The 20215-nt window shown below is 35.3% G+C and overlaps 1 protein-coding gene across 2 annotated transcripts in view; it reads right to left on the reverse strand.

Annotated features, from left to right (window-relative positions):
• Window positions 1-20215, reverse strand: part of USH2A (usherin) — a 763828-nt gene that overhangs the window by 332426 nt on the left and 411187 nt on the right. For both annotated transcript variants that reach the window (XM_032289234.1, XM_032289233.1), the window contains exon 35: window positions 4387-4538. In XM_032289234.1, coding sequence (XP_032145125.1) covers window positions 4387-4538 — 152 coding nt within the window. The remainder of the gene's footprint in view (window positions 1-4386; window positions 4539-20215) is intronic.

Raw genomic sequence — 20215 nt, forward strand, 5'->3', positions numbered from 1 at the left:
TTACTATCTTTTAATCAATAGCTTAAATTTAGTTAACTAATCGCTAAAAACTCATAAGCATCACTCATAAATATTTCATCTTTCACAATTTACTGAATGTGTTGATAATTTCAACTTTATTCTTAAGGTACAGGCTCTTGCCTCCCAAGAAGGTGATCAAACATGAAATCCTTAGATAGACAATTATCAATTATAAAACCTTTATTCGTTAGGGTGAATGCACTTTCTCAATTATGAAAAGAAATATGAAAAGGACAGTGTTAATTTTTAATAAGTATGAGATCACAACATGTTTTATTTTCATCAGAGAAAAACTATGGGATTCTTTAGAACTATAACACCTACTCCTTTGTTTTTAGTTTAATAGCTATGTACAGACATGATTAAGAAAGTAGGATAGAAAAATATCAATTCATCATTTTAATATTTTATGACAATGTAATTGGTTTTATTATGCCTATCTATAGTTCATATTACTATATATAGAATGATTTTAAGGTGTTCCAAATAAAATGAGACTTGAAAAGTTGAAGATTAAAGGCAATTCCAGATAATTACATTATAATGCTCAAATATTTGGTTAATTCAAAATAAATGTTTTGTAACATTTCCTTTAGTATTTGGATAAACACTTCAGTTTTTACTGTACATTGAATTTGGCAGTTATACTATTTCGCTCTGACCCGGTCTTTCTTTTTCATTTTACTTTTTTGCTTATCTATCTTGCTGTAAAAGGAATATTAAGGAAAAGGCACTTGGGAAAGTAAAGGTTAGCTTGGCTTTGGCCTGGAAACCCCTTTTGACACAGAAAAAATATTTGAGAGCAAATGTGCAATAACAACATACAAACACTTTAATAAACTGCTATTCTTTTTCTTTCTTTTTTTTTTTTTTTTTGAAACAGAGTCTGACTCTGTCTCCCAGGCAGGAGTACAGTGGCATGATCTTGGCTCACTGCAACCTCTGCCTCCGGGTTCAAGCAATTCTCCTGCCTCAGCCTCCCAAGTAACATGCCCAGCTAAGTTTTGTATTTTTAGTAGAAATGGAGGTTTCACCATATTGGCCAGGCTGATCTCAAACTCCTGACCTTGTGATCTGCCCACCTTTGCCTCCCAAAGTGCTGGGATTACAGGTGTGAGTCACTGCACCTGGCCATAAACTGTTATTCTTAATAAAACTTTTACCATGTACCAGACACTTGTGTAAATTATATTTTATTTAAATTTTTACACCAACCTTCTTAAAGTCAGCATTACTTATCTTAGTAATAGTTGAGAAATCTGTGGCTTTGTAGAATAAGTATATCTCCTAAGGAGGCACTGTGAATAATAGCAGGTTTAAGGCAGACTTCCTGTATAGGGTTTTCTTGCCTATTATATAGGTTGCCGTTAAGATTTAGATGTCTTAAATAACACACTTATTTGCTTCTTTGCAAAAAAAAAATGTGCAAGGGTGAATGTGTTTGTATATGTGTATTTATCCAGGTGTATTTATTTGTATAAATATGCCATCACTAAGGAACCAAGACAGCTTTTTCGCCATATCACACAGCAATGACCTACAGTTTTGCACATTATCTTTAAGAGTGCCCCTGGAGAATCGATCCAGTGAATGTTCCAAATCAAGACACAGTCATAAAATTCTCAGTCTTAGACTCCACTAGTGTTATCTCACATTGGCTAAGTGGGGAGAAAGAAAGCAAAGTGATTTTCTTATGGAAAACATTATTGTATTTTATTATAGAATATTAAAAAATGTGAAGGGTTTCTCTCTAATGCCACTGATACCAAGAAAAGCATTTAAAAATTTCTGCTGCATTGTTTTTTTTTTACATTCTTTCAAAATTTATAGAACCCCAATTTGTTGGATTTAATTTTACAATGCACATTAGCATCCAGAAGTTAGGTTCGAAGGCATTGTCAATTGTTTTTTTTATATTGGAATTTCCTTAAGTGTCAAATATATTCTTTACATGAGTAAGAACTGAACAAACCAAAGGAGAATCATTCCTTATTTTTTTCCCAGCTAGGTATAGGGCAACTCCTTCTGAACCATAAATAATAGCTAACAAACTGGTCAGATTAGGAAAACAAAACCCAAAAAACAAAAAAACTGAGCTAATATTACATTAAAGTGGTAAGAATATGGAATTTCTATATACCTTTTTATTTTTAAAAATACTCCACCAAATTTATATTTTTTTATTATATGAGCAATTTGCAATTTGGAGAATGAGCCATACCACATTTGGGACTGTGAAGCATATTCCTCATAGAAATACTGAATAGTATTTCCCTGCCTTCATGGATAACAATGGGATTAAATGTGTGGAAGATATGAAATAAACAGGCTTTTCTTTCTAAAGAACAAGAATCATTAAGAATGATTATCATTAATGAAAATAATTAAGAATATAATTAAGAAATGTTAGATGAACAGAAAAATTGAACTCTTTCAAAATTTATTCAAATTTTTGCCAGCAAAAGAGTTAGAAATGATAAATTTTGTTTCAGTGAAATTTTTTATTTAAAATGTGGTAACACTGCACTGGGCTTCATTTAAATGAGTATCTTTAAGACACCGTTATATACCATTGCTACATTTGGCTGAATTTTGTTGAATATCACATTATAATTTAATAATAAAAAAGTCTGCTTTTTAAGATTGATTCATAGGTTTCTTAAATCAATAAGGACACATTAAAAAATTATCAACAAAAAGAAGCTGAATCTGTAATATCCTTCAAGATTATGCTAGCTATCCAGGGCTATTTAGAATACTCAGATACGCAATCATTTAAGGGCACAATATATAATGTAATAGTCACAAAAATATTTTGTAAACCAATTGAAGACCATGGGTTTTAACTTCTTGGCAGCATATAGTTGACTTGTTCTATCTAAATAAAGACATTGTTGTTCAATCCCAGTGATTAGAGATGGGTCATTGACTAGGGAAAACTATTTGCATACTGAGTACAGGATAGAGAAAAGTAGCAAAGGAGAAAATAATTCTGCTGTAAGTCAGGATTGAGTCTGGAACGTATGAAGCTGTGGCAGAGTAGGTTTTACAATCCAATTCTAGTTTCCACCTTCCTATCAAGGCTTTGTGGCATTTGATTTCTTAAGGTTAACGTAGCTACTATCTGTGCAGGATGCAGGTCGATAATGCAGGTCCCCCTTATTTAAAGTTGCCAGAACATCCAGAGACACCACAGAGCCAATTTCATAGCCAGAACTACAATTTGCAGCTTACATTTTGAAAAAGGGTAAATTTCAATCTCATGTGATGTGTTCTTTTGTTTCTTTTTCTGTCTTTCTTTTTTTTTTTTTTTTTGAATGGAGAAGAAAAGCTGGCCTACTGCCATTCCTGCATTTAAGGGAAAGTATCCATCAGAGCGGTTTGGGCTATAAAATTCTTAATGGCAATAAAGACTACAGCTTGGATGGTGTTAGCTGCTTGGAAAGCAACCAATCTCTGAAACAAAATGAGAGGTGTGATAAAAAATAAGGAAGAAAAAATTAAAACATAGAGCTGTTTTCCAAGGTAATATTTATATAATATACTCCTCAGTGAAGACAGTGTGCATTAAAATGATAGGGCATTAGCAAACATTGCCAAAAAATATCTAAGACTGATGACCATTTCCATCAAAGAAGCAAAATCTAAGTAATCAAGAAGAATACACAAAAGTGTAATGTGATGTTTTGAAACTAAAGAATGTCCTTTTAGTTTAGGATAATTATGTTATTAATTGGTTTTTAAGAATTATATTAGGAATAGAAAGTATAATCTAGTCAAGCTATTAACTGCTAATGAAATAGATATACATTTCAGATATAGATTTCTGAAATATGAATATCAAAAGCTGATATTAATGTAATTTTAAATACCATGCTTATGAAGCTGTATCACATAAAACTATTTTATCCTAATAGATGAGGTAAACTCAACCTTTTAATTGATTAACTACTTGTCAGGGAGCAGTATTGCCATAGTGTGTCACTTATGGACTTTCAATTATTTTCACTTTTTAATCTTAAACTTACTTAGATGTTGAGCCCATGATTGGAAAGAAAAGCATCCACCTTCAATATATCACTAAATTAGGAAAAATTTTATATTTGCCTACTAAACCGGCCAACTTCTCTTTCCTTCAATAAAATGTAGACTCTGCCCTTCACTAGACCTATGTTCAGTCCTGAAATTTATGTCGAATATAAAATCTTAGTAACTCTTAAATGAACTTTTATAAAAGGAAATATCTCCCATCCTGCTTGAAAGGCTAGCTATGCAGAGGGTGAGTCACCGCCACTTACTTCTTCCTTAATATTCAGTATCATCTGACATTTAACACATTCCCAGAATGTAAATTCAGATACTCACCAGTGGGCCCAGAGCACAACCTTTGGCCGTGCATGCTTGGACTCTGAAGGAATGTAAGCTCCAAGGAGCAAATCCATAAGCTTGACAGCTGATTTCTGAGGAATTGTGGATTAATACACCATCCAGATATAATCCATAACTCGTGATAACACCTGGGAAGATAATAATTGCCTTTTAGTATGACTACTAGAAAATAGCAAAAAAGGTCTAAAGAAAGCAAGCACTTCTTGATGTGATTTCTAGTTTCATGGAATCATTAAATCACAGACTCTGGTATTTCTCCATGTCTAAACTCTGTCTCTTACCAAAGGATAAAATAGATGTTACCCTTGAATATCAAATTGTAAAGCTAATTAATACAGAGACAGAAAAAGAACCCAACAGTTTCAGCATGAGAATCTTTCTACTGCATCATGTTAACTGTTGTCATGTGTGTTCCAGATCAAAAATTAATAACTGGAGCATACTTATAATTTGTATTGCTTTCTAAAACAGATATTCTTAATAAATATGGTCCAGAAGTAAAGTGACCTTATTAGTTAATGCATTCTATATGACTCATAATGTATCAGGCACTGCTCTAAGCACCTGGCATGCATTGGCTCCTTGTTAGCCCTCTCTTCATAACATTCCTATAACAGGCAAAGAGAAAAGATATCATATTAGAGGATAAACTGGCTTCCTGCTGCACATTATTAGTCAGGACATCCCAAAGGGCATCTCTTTATATCACCAATCATATAAGCATCGAAAATCTGCAGCAACCCATTCAAGATAGAACATGAAGGACACAGATCCTCCTTAGAAATGAAAATCTGGGTGGCCTCACTAGGTAAAAAATTCCAAACAAGCCGGGTGTGATGACTCATACCTGCAATCCCAGCACTTTGGGAGGCTAAAGCAGAAGGATCACTTGAGCCCAAAAGTTCTGTGCAATGTAGTGAGATTATCACTACAAAAAATAAAAATAAAAGAATTCCAAACAGATGAACTAACTACTAGCTGAGGGCAAAGAGAGGAAATTGCATATATCAACTATGGCCTCACAACTAGTTACAGAAACAAGAATTATAAATGCTATCATGTTTTATTTCTGTTTATTATACAGAGATTTGTATATTGTAACAAATTTTCCTTCCTTCCTCATTGATTCATGTAAATGACATTAGCGGGCATTAATTTACAGTTTACTTTTTTTTTAGTTGAAGAATATCCAGGTGGATTGTGTCTGAACTAAAAGGGGGAATTAACATCACTCAGATAAGAATATGATGATGGAGGTGAGAGCACCATCATTTGTACAAAGCAAAGTAGTATCATGTTAGATGGAAGCATAGCATGATTGTTATTGGTAATGAAAGGTGGTGGAAAGTACAGGGGTGTGCATGAATGCCAGGTAGCTAAGAAAGTGATTCATCTGATATCCGCCAGAGCCACACATCCATGCATCTATAGCCTGTTCTGTACGGCTGAACCTACAAACTACAAACTACATTTCCATCTTGCTTGTTGGCTTTCTGTTAGGTTTTGCCACAGGGAGGCACTGCGAGGAGGACAGAAGCAGGAAGAAAGAGAAAACGTCCAGCTTCTAGCTCCAAGAGCTGAGACCTTTGCTGACAGCTGCTGTGTCAGCAGGAGACAAAGCCTCTGCAGCCTCAAGCATTCCAGACAGAAGCATCATCTCTTCTGCATTTTCTGCCTCTTCAGTAGTGGAATGTTGTTGGCATTGCAGCTCTGGTTGGGGCAGTGTCCCCTAACAGTTCAGATGTCAAATCGGCAAGTGCAGCAGTAAGCAGCAGCTCCTCGTCAACCATCCTTTTTCCTTCCAGTACACCTTTCTCTTTTGTTCTTCCAGCCCTTCTTTACAACACCTTGAGAACAACCTCCTTGTATCAAATACCCTCTGCCTTAAATATCTGAAGTGTTTTCTCTTTTACCAGTCAGATCTTGGTCAATACATTCTTTTAGGATTAACTCTCTTTTATTTAAATGAGTGAATACTTTTAAAAAGCTACTGCTGTGACTTGTTTTCCTTTAAGAAGATAACCCTGTATAGTTTATCATTCTGAGAAGTCCATTTCCCTTGTTTCCAAATTTTTGGGAAAGAGTCTTTATTTTACTATCATGTGCCACTTGTAGCTCCACAAAAAACAAACAAACAAACAAATAAAAAACATGTGGCTGCCGAGGTCTGTTTTCCTTTATTTCTGGTGTGACAATTTATGATAACTTTATGAATACCTAAAGCATTTGATTTAATTCCATTTAATACTTGACACACAAAGACACAAATGAATTAAAGCTAAGAAGTGAAAGACACATAGTGAAAAAACACCTACCTATAATACATAGAAAATTTAAAGGGAAAAAAGATATAATCAAGTAATAATAATAAAAAATTCTTATGTGCCAGGTTCTCTGTGAAGTAATCAGTTAATCCTCTCAAAAAAAAAAAAAAAAACTTTTGTACAAAAAGTGTGTTGCAGAAGCTCTTAAAGAAACCATAAGACCCTTGAAATGCTATCTACTTGACCTGCTTTTCAACTGAGATAGAAAGTACCCAAATCAATAGTTCCCTTTTCTTACATAATTGAGGAACAGAGAATGCCTTTTATGTTAGGATTATGTGTATAATATCTCATTTATCTGACATATTGGGAAATGAGATATTTTTAAAAAGTTAATTTTCATTATAACTAAATCTCATCCCCTTAAGTGTGAACTTTAAAAATCTTTACCATTTTTGAAGGAAATCTTTCTAGTAAGTACTACACACTTACCTGTCTTTCCACACAGAATACAATGAATATAACTGAATCATTTTGTGAAGACTCAAACTATGATTATGGACATCAAAGACTGCATTCTCTAATTCTATAATGCTTCAGTGAGATACATTTTTCTATAATGCTTTGATGAGATACAGAGTTCTTAGCCAGCTTTTACCCTAAGTATCACTCACTGATTGCACCTTATCAATTCTTGTGTCATTGTTTGCGTTTTTCTATATCCTCTCTCAGTGCCAGTCTCTCCAAAGTTATTTCTTTTTTTTTTTTTTTTTTTTTTTTGGTCTGTCTGACTCTAGCAAGTCAAGTCAACCCTTAGCAATCTATGTTGAAAAGCTAGATAACCTTGACATCTGGAACTATGGATATAGAAAGAGCCGACAGTTATTGAAAGAAGGGCTTAGACTAAGATGAACACATGGCAAATGAGCTAAGAATAAAATAAAGTGACATTTGTGATAGTTAATTCAACCGCTCAGAAACTTTTTAGTATCTAGGATGTATCTAATTGAGAGGTGGATGAGAATGAAGTCCAGCTTTAGCATAGGTTATATCACACCCACCCCCCCTCACCCGCTGCCACGCACAGTTACCCAGAATCCTGTAGGTAAACAGTATTTGACACCATATGAAGGAACGGCTGGAGGATCAATTGTAGAACCACAATGTAGGACTAGTATTATACTGATACATACATACAGACACAAATCATGTGAAGCTGATTTCAGTATAAACAAAATCAACATAATATAAAACACTGTACGATTTAGTTTTAAAACATACTTTTAGTAAGTAGTAAGTCTAAACCACCTATTAACATGACAACTTTAACTTCATTAACCTAAACACAGTAACAAAAACTAATGAATATAATGTAATGGATATTTTAAACTGAAGCCTAAGAAGATGCTTTTTTCTTTAACTAGAATGCAAGACATGTATCAATAGCTTTGTTTTTCAACTTTTATTTTAGATTCAGGGGGTACATGTGCAGGTTTCTTACATGAATGTATTGCATGATGCTGAGGTTTGGGATACGAATGATCCCATCACCCAGATAGTGAGCATAGTACCCAACAGTTAGTTTTTCAGCCCGCAGTTCCCTTCCCCTGCCATTAATCCCAGGGTCTATTGTTGCATCTGTATGTCCATGAGTACCCAATGTCTAGTTCCCGCTTATAAATGAAAATATGCAGTATTTGGTACTTGCATTAATTTACTTACAATAAAAGCCTGCAGCTTCATAGATGTTGCTGCAAAGGACATGACTTCAGGGTTTTTTCTTGACTGTGTAGTATTTTATAGTGTATATGTATCACATTTTTAAAATTCAACCCACTGTTGATGGGCACCTAGGTTGATTCCATGTCTTTGCTGCTGTGAATAGTACTGTGATCAACATGCAAGTACATGTTTCTCCTGGTAGAATTATTTGTTTTCCTTGGAGTATATGTCCAGTAATGGGACTGCTGGGTCAAATGGTGGTTCTGTTTAAAGTTCTTTGAAAAATCTCCAACTGCTTTCCACAGTGGCTGAATTAATTTACATTCCCACCAACAGTATATAAGACTTCAACCCTTTCTCTGCAGCCTCGCCAGCCAGCATCTGCTGTTTTTTGAATTTTTAATAATAGCATTCTGACTGCTGTGAGATGGTACTCGTTGTGGTTTTGATATGCAACTCTCTGATGATTAGCGATGTTAAGCTTTTTTTTTTTTTTCATGTTTGTTAGCTGTTTGTCTTCTTCTTTTGAGAAATGTCTGCTCATGTCTTTTACACACTTTTTAATGGGGTTGTTTTTTTACCTGTTAAGTTTCTTATAGATTATGGATATTTGCCCTTTGTCAAATAGATGGTTTGTGAATATTTTTTCCCATTCTGTAGGTTGTGTGTTTACTCTGTTGATAGTTTGTTTTGCTGTACTGAAGCTCTTTAGTTTAATTAGGTTCCACCTGTCAATTTTCGTTTTTGTTGCAATTGCTTTTGAAGACTTGGTCATAAGTTCTTTCCCAAGGCCAACAACCAGAATGGTGTTTCGTAGGTTTTCCTCTAGGATTCTTAAAATATGAGATCTTACATTTAAATCTTTAACCCATCTTGAGTTAATTTTTGTGTATGGTGAAAAGTAGGGATCCAATTTCTTCTGCATCAGGCTAGCCAGCTATCCTAGCACTATTTTAAAAATAGGAAGTCTGGCCGGGCGCGGTAGCTCATGCCGGTAATCCCAGCACTTCGGGAGGCCAAGGCAGGTGGATCATGAGGTCAAGAGATCGAGACCATCCTGGCCAACATGGTGAAATCCTGTCTCTACTTAAAAAAAAAAAAAAAAAAATTAGCTGGTCATGGTAGCGTGCCTGTAGTGCCAGCTACTTGTGAGGCTGCGGCAGGAGCATTGCTTGAAGCCAGGAGTCGGAGGTTACAGTGAGCCGAGCTCGCACCACTGCACTCCAGCCTGGCGCCTGGCAACAGAGCAAGACTCTGTCTCAAAAAAAAAAAAAAAAAAAAAGGAAGTCCTTTCCCCATTGATTATTTTTATTGACTTTGTCAAAGGTAAGATGGCTGTAGGTGCACAGCTGTATTTCTGGATTCTCTAATCTGTTCCATTGGTCTATGTGTCTGTTTTTGTATCAGTATCATGTTGTTTTGATTAATATAGCCTTACAGTATAGTTTGGAGTAATGTGATGCCTCCAGCTTTGTTCTTTTTGCTTAGAATTTTAAACTCTAGAGGAAATTCTTAGAAACACACAACTTCCAAAGAATGAATCAGGAAGAAATTAAAACCTTTAACAGACCAATGTCAAGTTCCGAAATAGGATCAGTAATAAAAAAATTCTTTGCTAGCTTTAAGTTTAGTTTGTTCTTATTTACCTATAGGTGAGATGTCAGTTTGTTAATTTGAGATCTAACTTTTTGAGGTAACTATTTAGCACTACAAACATTTCTCTTAACACTGTCTTTGCTACATCCCAGAGATTTTGGTATGTTGTACGTCTGTTTTGTTTTAAATACAGTTTTGATTTATGAATAGCTCTGGGGAAAGTAAAATTTTGACTCCCTGAAATGCCATGTAAGTATTTTCAAAATTATAGAATACTTAAAATAATTTAAAATGTGCTCTGGGACTGGCATGGAGGCTCATGCCTGTAATCCCAGCACTTTAAGAGGCCTAGGCCAGTGAATTGCTTGAGTCTAGGAATTTGAGAGCAGCCTGGGCAATGTGGCAAAACCCTGTGTCCACACACAAAAAAAAATACAAAAACTTAGTTGGATTGATAACATGTGCCTGTGGTCTCGGCTACTTGAGAGGCTGAGGTTGCAGGATCACTTGGGCCCAGGAGGTCAAGGCTACAGTGAGCCGTAATTGCACCACCGCACTCTAGCCTGGGTGACAAAGTGAGACCCTTTCTTAGAAAAACAAAAATCTTCTGATCATTTACTTTTAGTCAGACAATAGGGTACATGCTTTTTTATGGATTATTTTCTTTGACACTGACAACTTCAAAAAACAAGAATTGTTATTTTCATCATTGTAAAGAGGAAGGAATGGATTCTTAGAGGGGTGTACCCATTTTTCATGGCTGTACAAATATAAATTCACTCGTGGAAACTGGCAATCTCACCCCACTCTTGTCGCTCCTCTTGTTACATGCTTCTGGCCTAATTTCTTCTTCTAAAATTTTTAGGAATTTCACTTGCATTAAGAGCTGATGAACAGGCTCTGGCTTTAAAAGCAATCAAGATGACCTAATAAAAAGATTAATATAAATATATTGAAAGTCAACTAAGTGTAAAGGACTATACTTGGTGTTTTGGGAAATAAGAACAGAAAGAATAAGAATAATATCTACCTTTATGGAAGTAAGAAAAGAGTTAAACACAGGAATAATTAAATAACAATTCAAGTGCTAAAGAAGAATCATAAGCACTACAACTTTATACCAAACAAATGGCATAGTTAAATAGTAGACAGTAGGTACAGGACCTGCTAGCAGGGAATAATCACTCTGGCTGAAGAAGTGCTATAGGCTTTTTAGAGCAGTCAAGTCTTCCATATACGGAAGTGAGGTCTTCAATAAGTCTTCCATATGGTGAAGCTGAGTCTCCCATGAAAGGTAAGATGTGAAAAGCCTATGACTCAAGAAGATGCTTCTGGTGAGAAAAATGACATTTACCATTGCATAGAAGTAAGAAAGTGCAAGGTTTAGTAAAGGTATCCCAAATAGATCAAAAATTTGTTGTTATTCCTGTAGCTGGATGTGTTAGTCCCTTCTTATGCTGATCACAAAGACATACCTGAGACTGGGCAATTTACAAAGGAAAGAGATTTAGTGGACTCCCCAGTTCCACATGGCTGGAGAAGCTTCACAATCATGACAGAAAGTGAAAGAGGAGCAAAGGCACGTCTTACATGGCAGCAGGCAAGAGAGCATGTGCAGGGGAATTCCCCTGTATAAAACCATCAGATCCCATGAGATTTATTCCCTATCAGGAGAACAAATGGGAAAAACCTGCCTCCATCATTCAGTTACCTCTACCAGGTCTCCCCTATGACACATGGGGATTATTACCATTCAAGGTGAGATTTGGGTAGTGACACAGAGCCAAACCATATCACTGGGGTAAAGTCTAATGGAAAACAAAAACTTCAGAGGGAGGCTGGGGCCTTGAATGACACTATAAGAAGTTGGGATTTTATGATGCACCGGAGACGACTGGTGTTTTTATGAACTGCCTAGGGACAAGATGAAAGCATACACAGAAAAGTTAATCTAGAATCACATATAAAATAGACTGGAGTAGGGAAGACCATGGAGGTGGTAACAGTGAGATAGTTAAAAATATCAAAAAGAAAAAATAATTATTAAAGTCATCTTTTCCTGAATGCATAGGAAGTAATCGTGAATGAGGCAGGGATGTGGGAATACTGCATTACAGCAGTAGTCTGTGGCAGGGGAAATATATTTAGCAGTTATATATGCTTTCTTTTTAATTATAAAAAACTTGTGACACTGAGGGATGGAATGTATTAGATTGCAATATGGTATGATAATGTCACTATTCAGCAAAAGAGTGTACCTTTATCAAACATGGACAATGAAGTTAACAATCTCATAAAAGACTGCTTCTAAGAACTATCTTACCCTTCTGTTCCTGGTTACAAAGGGAATTGTTTTTCAATTTGAGGATAAAAAGAAACTATGTCTTGTCACGGAATTGTTCTGTAGCTTGATTATAACAATGTCAAAATCTTAGTTGCGATATTGTATTATAGTTTCAGAAGATGTTGACATTGGGAGAAACTGAGTTAAAGATACATAGAATCTCTGTTTCTCACAGCTGCTTGTGAATCTATAATTATACCAAAATAAAATATTTAAATAATAAACAAAAACTGTTGTTTGGGGAGCATGCCAGGTAAGAAGACACAAACACTTTAAAATCCAAGGAAGTTCATGCTAAAGCAATAACAACTGGATTGAGTGTTTTAATCAAGTACTACTTAATCCTCAGGAAGAGCTCTTGATAGTGGAATGGATTTTATTTTCAGCTGAGAAAAACAGATGACAAAAAAAGTTTTTAGAGAGGTTTGGTAGCTTGGCCAGTGTTATACAGCTAGGAAGTGGCAGAGCTATGTATCGGCGCTGAAGCATTCAGACTCTTCTACGGTGCATACAACTTTATAGCTTCCATATGCCTATTTTTTCTACATTTAAAAAATTATGTAATAAAACATAACATATTAAAGTATATATAATATCAATTCTATTTCAATGACAAATTTAAAAGCAAAAAGCCACGTAACCATCTCTCACGTTCAAAAAACAGAATGTTGCCAGCACCCTCGAACTCTCATGTCCATAACTGGATCCCTTTCCCTCCCCCACAGACAACTATCAGGACTTTTTAAGAACGAAGTCCTTGCTTTCTTACTTAGAAATGCATCCCTTAATTAACAACATAATTAAGTTTTCATGGTTTTCTACCTTACATTAACGGAATTATGTTGTATGTATTATTTTTGCATCGTGCTTTGTGTAACATAATATTCATGAGTTCATACATGTTTTTGAGAGTAGCAGTACTTCACAAATTTTTACTTCTGTGTGGTACTCCTGTAGGGCAAATATTATGTATTTATTCTACTGTTGATATTTAGATTGTTTCTATATTTTGGCTATGACATCAATGTAACTATAAGCATTTTTGTACATGTGTCCTGAAGCATATGTATACAAGTTTTCTAGGACAAATGTCCTGGAGAGGAATTGCTGGTATATGTTCAATTTTACTAGACGATGCTCAACGCTTTTTGAAAGTATGTGAGTCCATATGAGTTTTCATTGTTCTATATCCTCAAAAATTATCAGACTTGGAAATTTTTGCTAGTATTAGATATGAAAAATAGTATTTTGTTTTGGTATTATTTTTTACTTCTTGGATTATTAAAGAGGTTGGCCCATTTCTTATGTTCATCAGACATTTAATTTTTCTTCTTTTGTGAAATAACTTTCCAGATATTAACTCCAGTTTATTATAGATGTGTAGGAATGTTTTATAGATTCTGGATACAGTTTTCTGATGGTTACATGTGTCCTAAATATCATCTCTCTTATTATTTATCTTTGTAGGCACTTAGATTACAGTATATTTTGATAAAAATAAATACTAATTTTAGTAACTCTTTTATCATTATGAGGCTACCTTTCTATATCTAATAATACTGCTCACCGTAAAGTCTTATTTTTCTGATATTAAAATAGGTATATCAGCTTTCTTTTCTTTTTTCATTCTTTGAATTTCAACCTTGTTGTATGATTTTGTTTTAGAGGCGGAGGCTTAACAGCTAGTTCTGGGTCATCTTCTCTAGCTTTGGGGACTCCTCAGGATATAATTATTGGCTAAACACTCCTTGCGATACTAACTCAAGGATTATACCAAATCCAAATTTACGAGAATACATTTAAGGACTATTTACTAGTCCAAGCACCAACACCTTATTGTCAACATTTTTTATAATTAACGGTTAGCTGGCATTAATGAGACATAGCTGTACCAAGAAATGGATGTTAATCATTTATCAGATAGCCTCTAGAAACGTTGTGATTTTATTCAATGACATTTTATTAAGCTTTTAGGAAAAATGAGGGAACACTACACCTATCGACATAGAAAGATGTTTATTCCATGTGAATTAGAGAAAAGAAAGCTTTAAAACCTCTTCTCTAGCCTTGGGGATTCCTCAGCAAATACCCATTGGCTAAATACTCAGTTGATCTGAGAATCAAACAGGTGAGCATAGACGAATGTGCTTTAGTAATAAGCACTGTGCATAAAGAAGGCACACACGTAGAGCTGTCCCTTGCTTCTAGTATGAGTTAAAGTCTTACTTGCTATGGGAAGCTCACCTTAGACTATCTCCTCCAATTCTAACCTATGACATGTGCTGCGCTTCTCTTGTAAAAACTAAATCAACATCTCTCAAAAACAAGCTTAGGCAGGTCTGTATCCCCCCGGCACTCTATCTGTCAATAGACAATAGTTTCTTATATTTGTATGCTATCTTTTCATTTAAAATTCACCCCTTTCCAATTAAGTTCAGAAAGAGCAAAGAAACAGGTATTTACTAAATACTGTAAAATAATTTTTTGAAAGTCTGCGGGATTTAGATTTGGATTCTGGTAGTCTGGCTCATCAGTAACTGAAGTAGCTACTGTGACCAGACATTGTGTTGCATGCTGGTAATACAAAAGTTGTCAGAACAGTCATGGTTACTTTCTTCACAAAACTTTCAGTCTAAATGAAAGAACAGACTTTAGATGTATTATGTAGATGTAAAGTTTACTTTTTAAAAATCAGATGGATAGAAGGAAAATATGGGATAGAGAAAGGAGAGATGGATGCTAACATGGTCTGCGTAGGTTAGGGAATAGGGCTTATCTGAGAAACTTTCTTATTTATTTATTTATTTATTTAGAGAGGGAATTTTGCTTTTGTTGCCCAGGCTAGAGTGCAATGGCACAATCTCAGCTCACTGCAACCTCCACCTCCCAGGTTCAAGTGATTCTACTGCCTTAGCCTCCTGACTAGCTGGGATTACAGGCACCTGCCACTATGCCCAGCTAATTTTTGCATTTTTAGTAGAGATGGGGTTTCGCCATGTTGGCCAGGCTAGTTTTGAACTCCTGACCTCAGATGATCTACCCATCTGAGCATCCTAAAGTGCTGACATTACAGGCTTGAGCCACCATGCCCAGCCGAAGCTGACCTTTAAGCTCAACTTGGCGCTCAGAGCGACTTCATCAACAGGAAGATGTTATGTCATTATTTCACTGATAACAAATAAATATTTTATAACAATAAGCAAAACACTTTCAAAGATATATCAATAAGTTGATTTGAAAAATTAAATATGATGGTTTTATTAGATAAGCAAGCTGACACTAGAATCTTTGAGTCTGGCTCTCCCTATTGGCCTTTAGGATGTCTACTGTATTGAAACAAAGTTTAAGAAAATGGAATTTTGGTTCATTTACTTATTTATTCTTGCCACTCTTAGCATAAAGAAAGTCATTTTAAATTTATCTTCACACACGACGCCCCATCAAACAAACAAAACACCTCTCTGTGTTACATGTGGATTAAGTGAAATTCAGGAATCAGTCAGGGTTCCAACAGGAAGCCAACAGCAACTCAAATGGCCATGGAAGAGATTTTGGTGGAACTACTATTTACAAAGATGTGGACAGGGTTAAGGGAAAGCAACCAGTGATAAGATAGCATTCCCAGCTAGTATTAACTAGGATTCCTAGACTATTCTAACTAGTTGGCGGATGAGAACAAATTCAGAAACTTTCAGAAACCTGGAGCTATAGGAAAGGGCCTTGGAATAGGACCTGTAGACTTTACTAGAGGTATGCAACCCTGGAATCCAGAGCTATGAGAAAGAGAGCCAAGGGGAATAAAGTTCTGAGACTCCACGCTCCTCTCACCCTCTCATCTTTTGCTGTCACTGCCCATGGACAAACCAACAGGAAGCCAGAGAGAGAGGAAGCCCATTGCCACTGTGAGGAAGGGTCAGCCTTGCAGGGCATGGGACAGAGTGGAAAAAGTGAACCTAGAAAAGAAAAAGGGAATTATCCACCATAAAAAAAACTATCATTTGTTCTATTACATTGTATCATATTGTATTTTTTCAGGCTTTTTCTTGCTTATTCTCTGATGCTAATAATCATAAGATAGCTGTAACAAAATAAAACTGTAACATGCCATGTGGCAAAGGGGGTCAGGTTCTGGCTTAATTCAGTTTAATTTAACCTAGTTCTAGACATTCAGTTCTTCAATAGATAATCCACAAAATGGATACTTAATTCCCATTGGCTGTACAACAGAAGGATTTTCAAGTTTATCACCTTTCTCTCTCCATAACGATAGGATTTTTAAGGTGTTTAATTTTCACAGGGAAGCTGGATGATAATTGTCCATAAAGCATATCCACTGGGATATATATCTTTGTGCCTCTTCATCATGTTATGTCAAATTGTATTTCCTAAGGTGCTCAATAGGTTGTCATATATAACCAAGGAAATTCAATGCAAGTACAATACAGTGTAAATTTAATACAAGGTATCTCTATTTACACTGAATAATTCTGTTTACTGTAAGAATTAAACAACAATGCTTTAGTGTGTCACAAAAATAACATGCATAGTGAATATAGATGCTCCAAACATATTTGTTTGTCTTTTCCAGCATAGCATGGCAATAGGAATATCAACTGAGGGCTCCCCCCAAGGTCCAGATGCTGATTGAATGTGGCAGATATCTCCCTGTGTGAATACTTGATCCTTCAATTAAAAAGGAAAAGAGAGAAGAGCTTTCACATTGTGGGATAATGCCTTATTACTGTTATGCTCTCCTAAAAATGGAATAAACGGAATCTAAAAAAGATTGTGCTTGGGAAATTCTACCTGACAAACTGACTGGAGGTGTTTCATAAAAGTTACACAAGGTTTGCTCAAAACTGTCAAGCAGTTTTCCTAAGTGATTCACTGAGTTCTACAATCCATTTTACCTCCTAAAACCAGGAAAGAAATTTCCAGGAAAGAAAACAGAATCACATTTTGACTATTTAAAAATAAAGTTATTTCAAAATAAAAAGTAAGAAAATCAAACAAAAAACCAATAAAAAGAAAATCAAACAAAAAACCAATAAAAAGAAAATCAAACAAAAAACCAAACAGTTGTTTCTCTAAAACCAGAAAAATATCAGAACAGAGATCTTATGAATTTTAAATATTGGGACTAAGAAAAGGGCATTGAACAAGTAAAAGTCATGAAATTTTGTTTTCATATGGCTAAATTCTACATTATAACCTTTCTACAAAAGGTAGAGGCAGATAGTATAGTGAATAAAACCATGAAGTTTTGCCATTCACACCTTGTCTTGATTTGTACAACCTTTCTGCTTAACAGCTGTCTTGATTTTGAATAACTAAATTGTTTAATACTTATAAATCTAAGTTTCCACATTTGTGAGATAACAATACCTATTTCATGGGCTAGTTATGGGAATTAAGATGCTGGCAAATTCTTATAAATTATAGCTATTATTATTATTACTATTGTTATTAGTGTTAGCAGGAAATCAAGTACTTCTTTCTATGCATGCATAGAATATTTAATTTGTATTTATACATACATCTTCATGTGCATGTTTTCTAAATATGTATTTCTATAGCACCATCTCTTAATGTGAATGACAGTATATAGAGACTGTGTATAAAAGATCTAGAGTTAATTGATTTCTCTACCACCCATTACTGACAGAATATATAAGCTCAAAACACTGAATCAAATGTTTTTTAAAATAATGTTCTATTGTCTTCAAGGTAATATGTGTAAGTCTACAAAAATAATCCACCTGCTAAGATGTTTCTATTCTTTTTGACATGATTGCCACCGTTTTGATATATGTTCACATATAAATTCTCACAAAGCTGGGCCAATATGAAAGACTAAATTAGGAAAATATTTCCATAAGCTCCTCAAGTCCCCTTCACTTCTCAAGAAGATGCTGGACTGTATCTAATGGGTGCCCAGTTTTCATGCTTCTCTCTCTTTTTAGACATGGTCTCACTCTGCCACCCAGGCTGAAGTGCAGTGGCACAATTGCGGTTCACTGCAACCCTTTCCTCCTGGGTTCAAGTGATTCTCCTGCCTCAGCCTCCCGAGTAGCTGGGACTACAAGCACACACCACCATGCCTGGCTAATTTTTTTCTTTTTTTGGTAGAGACAGGGTTTCATTGTATTTCTCAGGCTGGTCTCAAACTCCTGGGCTCAAGTGATCTGCCCACCTCAGCCTCCCAAAGTTCTGGGATTACAGGCATGAGCCACCATGCCCAGCCACATGCTTCTCTCTTAATTATGCCCATATTGCTATTAACAAATCCTGATTACAGTAACGACATATCCTTTCATACTGAGACATGCAAAGCACAAACAGGACAAGTCTATGTGGTGTCTCTCATTCGAATATCTACAGATTACCAGACTGATGAAATCTGAAGCAAAAGAACTGGGTCTCTAAGTGTGTGTTTTAAGCCTTCAGCAGGCCAAAAGGAAGATTCCTCTCTGCTGCCTTTGAAATCATCCCACCTATAGTACATAATCATAAAATGTGCTCGCAGTATGCATTTGTATATGTTTTATGATTGCATATGAATATACTTCTCACATCAACACTATTACAATTTTGTTATTGTCCCTATCATCAGTAAACATTAATTCATTCGACAGCTTTATAACACTCTGTGACACCCTGCCAAGGGCCAGGGCTAGAGCCGTGAAAAAGGCACATGATTCTTGCCCTCATGTGGCTCAGTCTAATATAGAAACTATTTTAGTTCGATTTACTTAGGTAAAGATAGGGGACAGTTACAAGGAATTGTAGCTATTATTAAAAGATAAATATTTTATATTCTATATTTTTAGTTAATATTTAAAAAACACATATTCTAATTAGTTTAAAATGTCACTATAAATGTTATGCTAGATAATGACGAATAAGTTTGGCATAGTCAGATAGCTATGCTGTTTTAGCAAGGTAGACTTGAAGTGTGAAGAAAAAACATATTTCAGGATTCTAAGGCCTAAGCTTCTAAAAGGGTATACGGCTCATGAGAATTTGGAAGCTCTCAAAAGGATAACTTTAATTATGCAATTGTCATCTATACAATACAGGTCACAAATGTATTAGACAGTAATCCTTCGTGCTACTTCTCTGTGGTGGCTAATGGTATTACAAAGGAAGCCTCAAGGTCCTACATAATAAAGGGTTCCTAGGACCTTGGACCTAATAGTAGCTCTTTTCAGCAGTTTTAAAATCCTGTCTGAAATCGCAGCCTGTAAAGAACACCTTTGCCAGAGGGAATGTGGGTGCAAAGAACTCTGATTAGAGAAACACAGAGCTGGAGTGTCACACCATCATTTTTGCAGGTATGTGAAGCAAGGGACTAGAATTAAGCAGGACATATTTGAAGACGAGCAAAGCCTTAGGTGTGAATCGAGTGATAATGACTCAGTACTTAAAGACTGTACTTGGCAGACTGAGGCAATTAATAGCAAGTAACATTGTTTGTAATGGCAAAATCATGGAAATGTCCATCAATAAAAAGATGGGCCTGGTAAACTGCAGTTTCATTCAGTGGGATTATATATTGCCTTTCGAAAGAATGAGGTCACGTTCCACTGAACTGCAAGGAAAGATGTTTGTACCATATTGTGAAGTGAGAAAAGTAAATTCCACAACAACCCAAATTGTATGATCTCACCCTTGTTTAATAAATGCATATTTGATGTATATATCTTTATGTGATTATTAATCAACAAATTTGTTTGCTTTAAATTAACACTGTTCTTAATCTTTTTTCTAGTTTAGAAGTTTAGGGCATTTTATTACATCCTCCCTATATCATATTTTATTATTATGGTAAAAAACACAACATAAAATTAGGCATCTTAACCATTTTAAGTGTACAATA

The sequence above is a fragment of the Sapajus apella genome, unplaced genomic scaffold (genome assembly GCF_009761245.1).
Source record: "Sapajus apella isolate SASKATOON/1434 unplaced genomic scaffold, GSC_monkey_1.0 scaffold22, whole genome shotgun sequence".
In the NCBI taxonomy this organism is placed as follows: domain Eukaryota; kingdom Metazoa; phylum Chordata; class Mammalia; order Primates; family Cebidae; genus Sapajus; species Sapajus apella.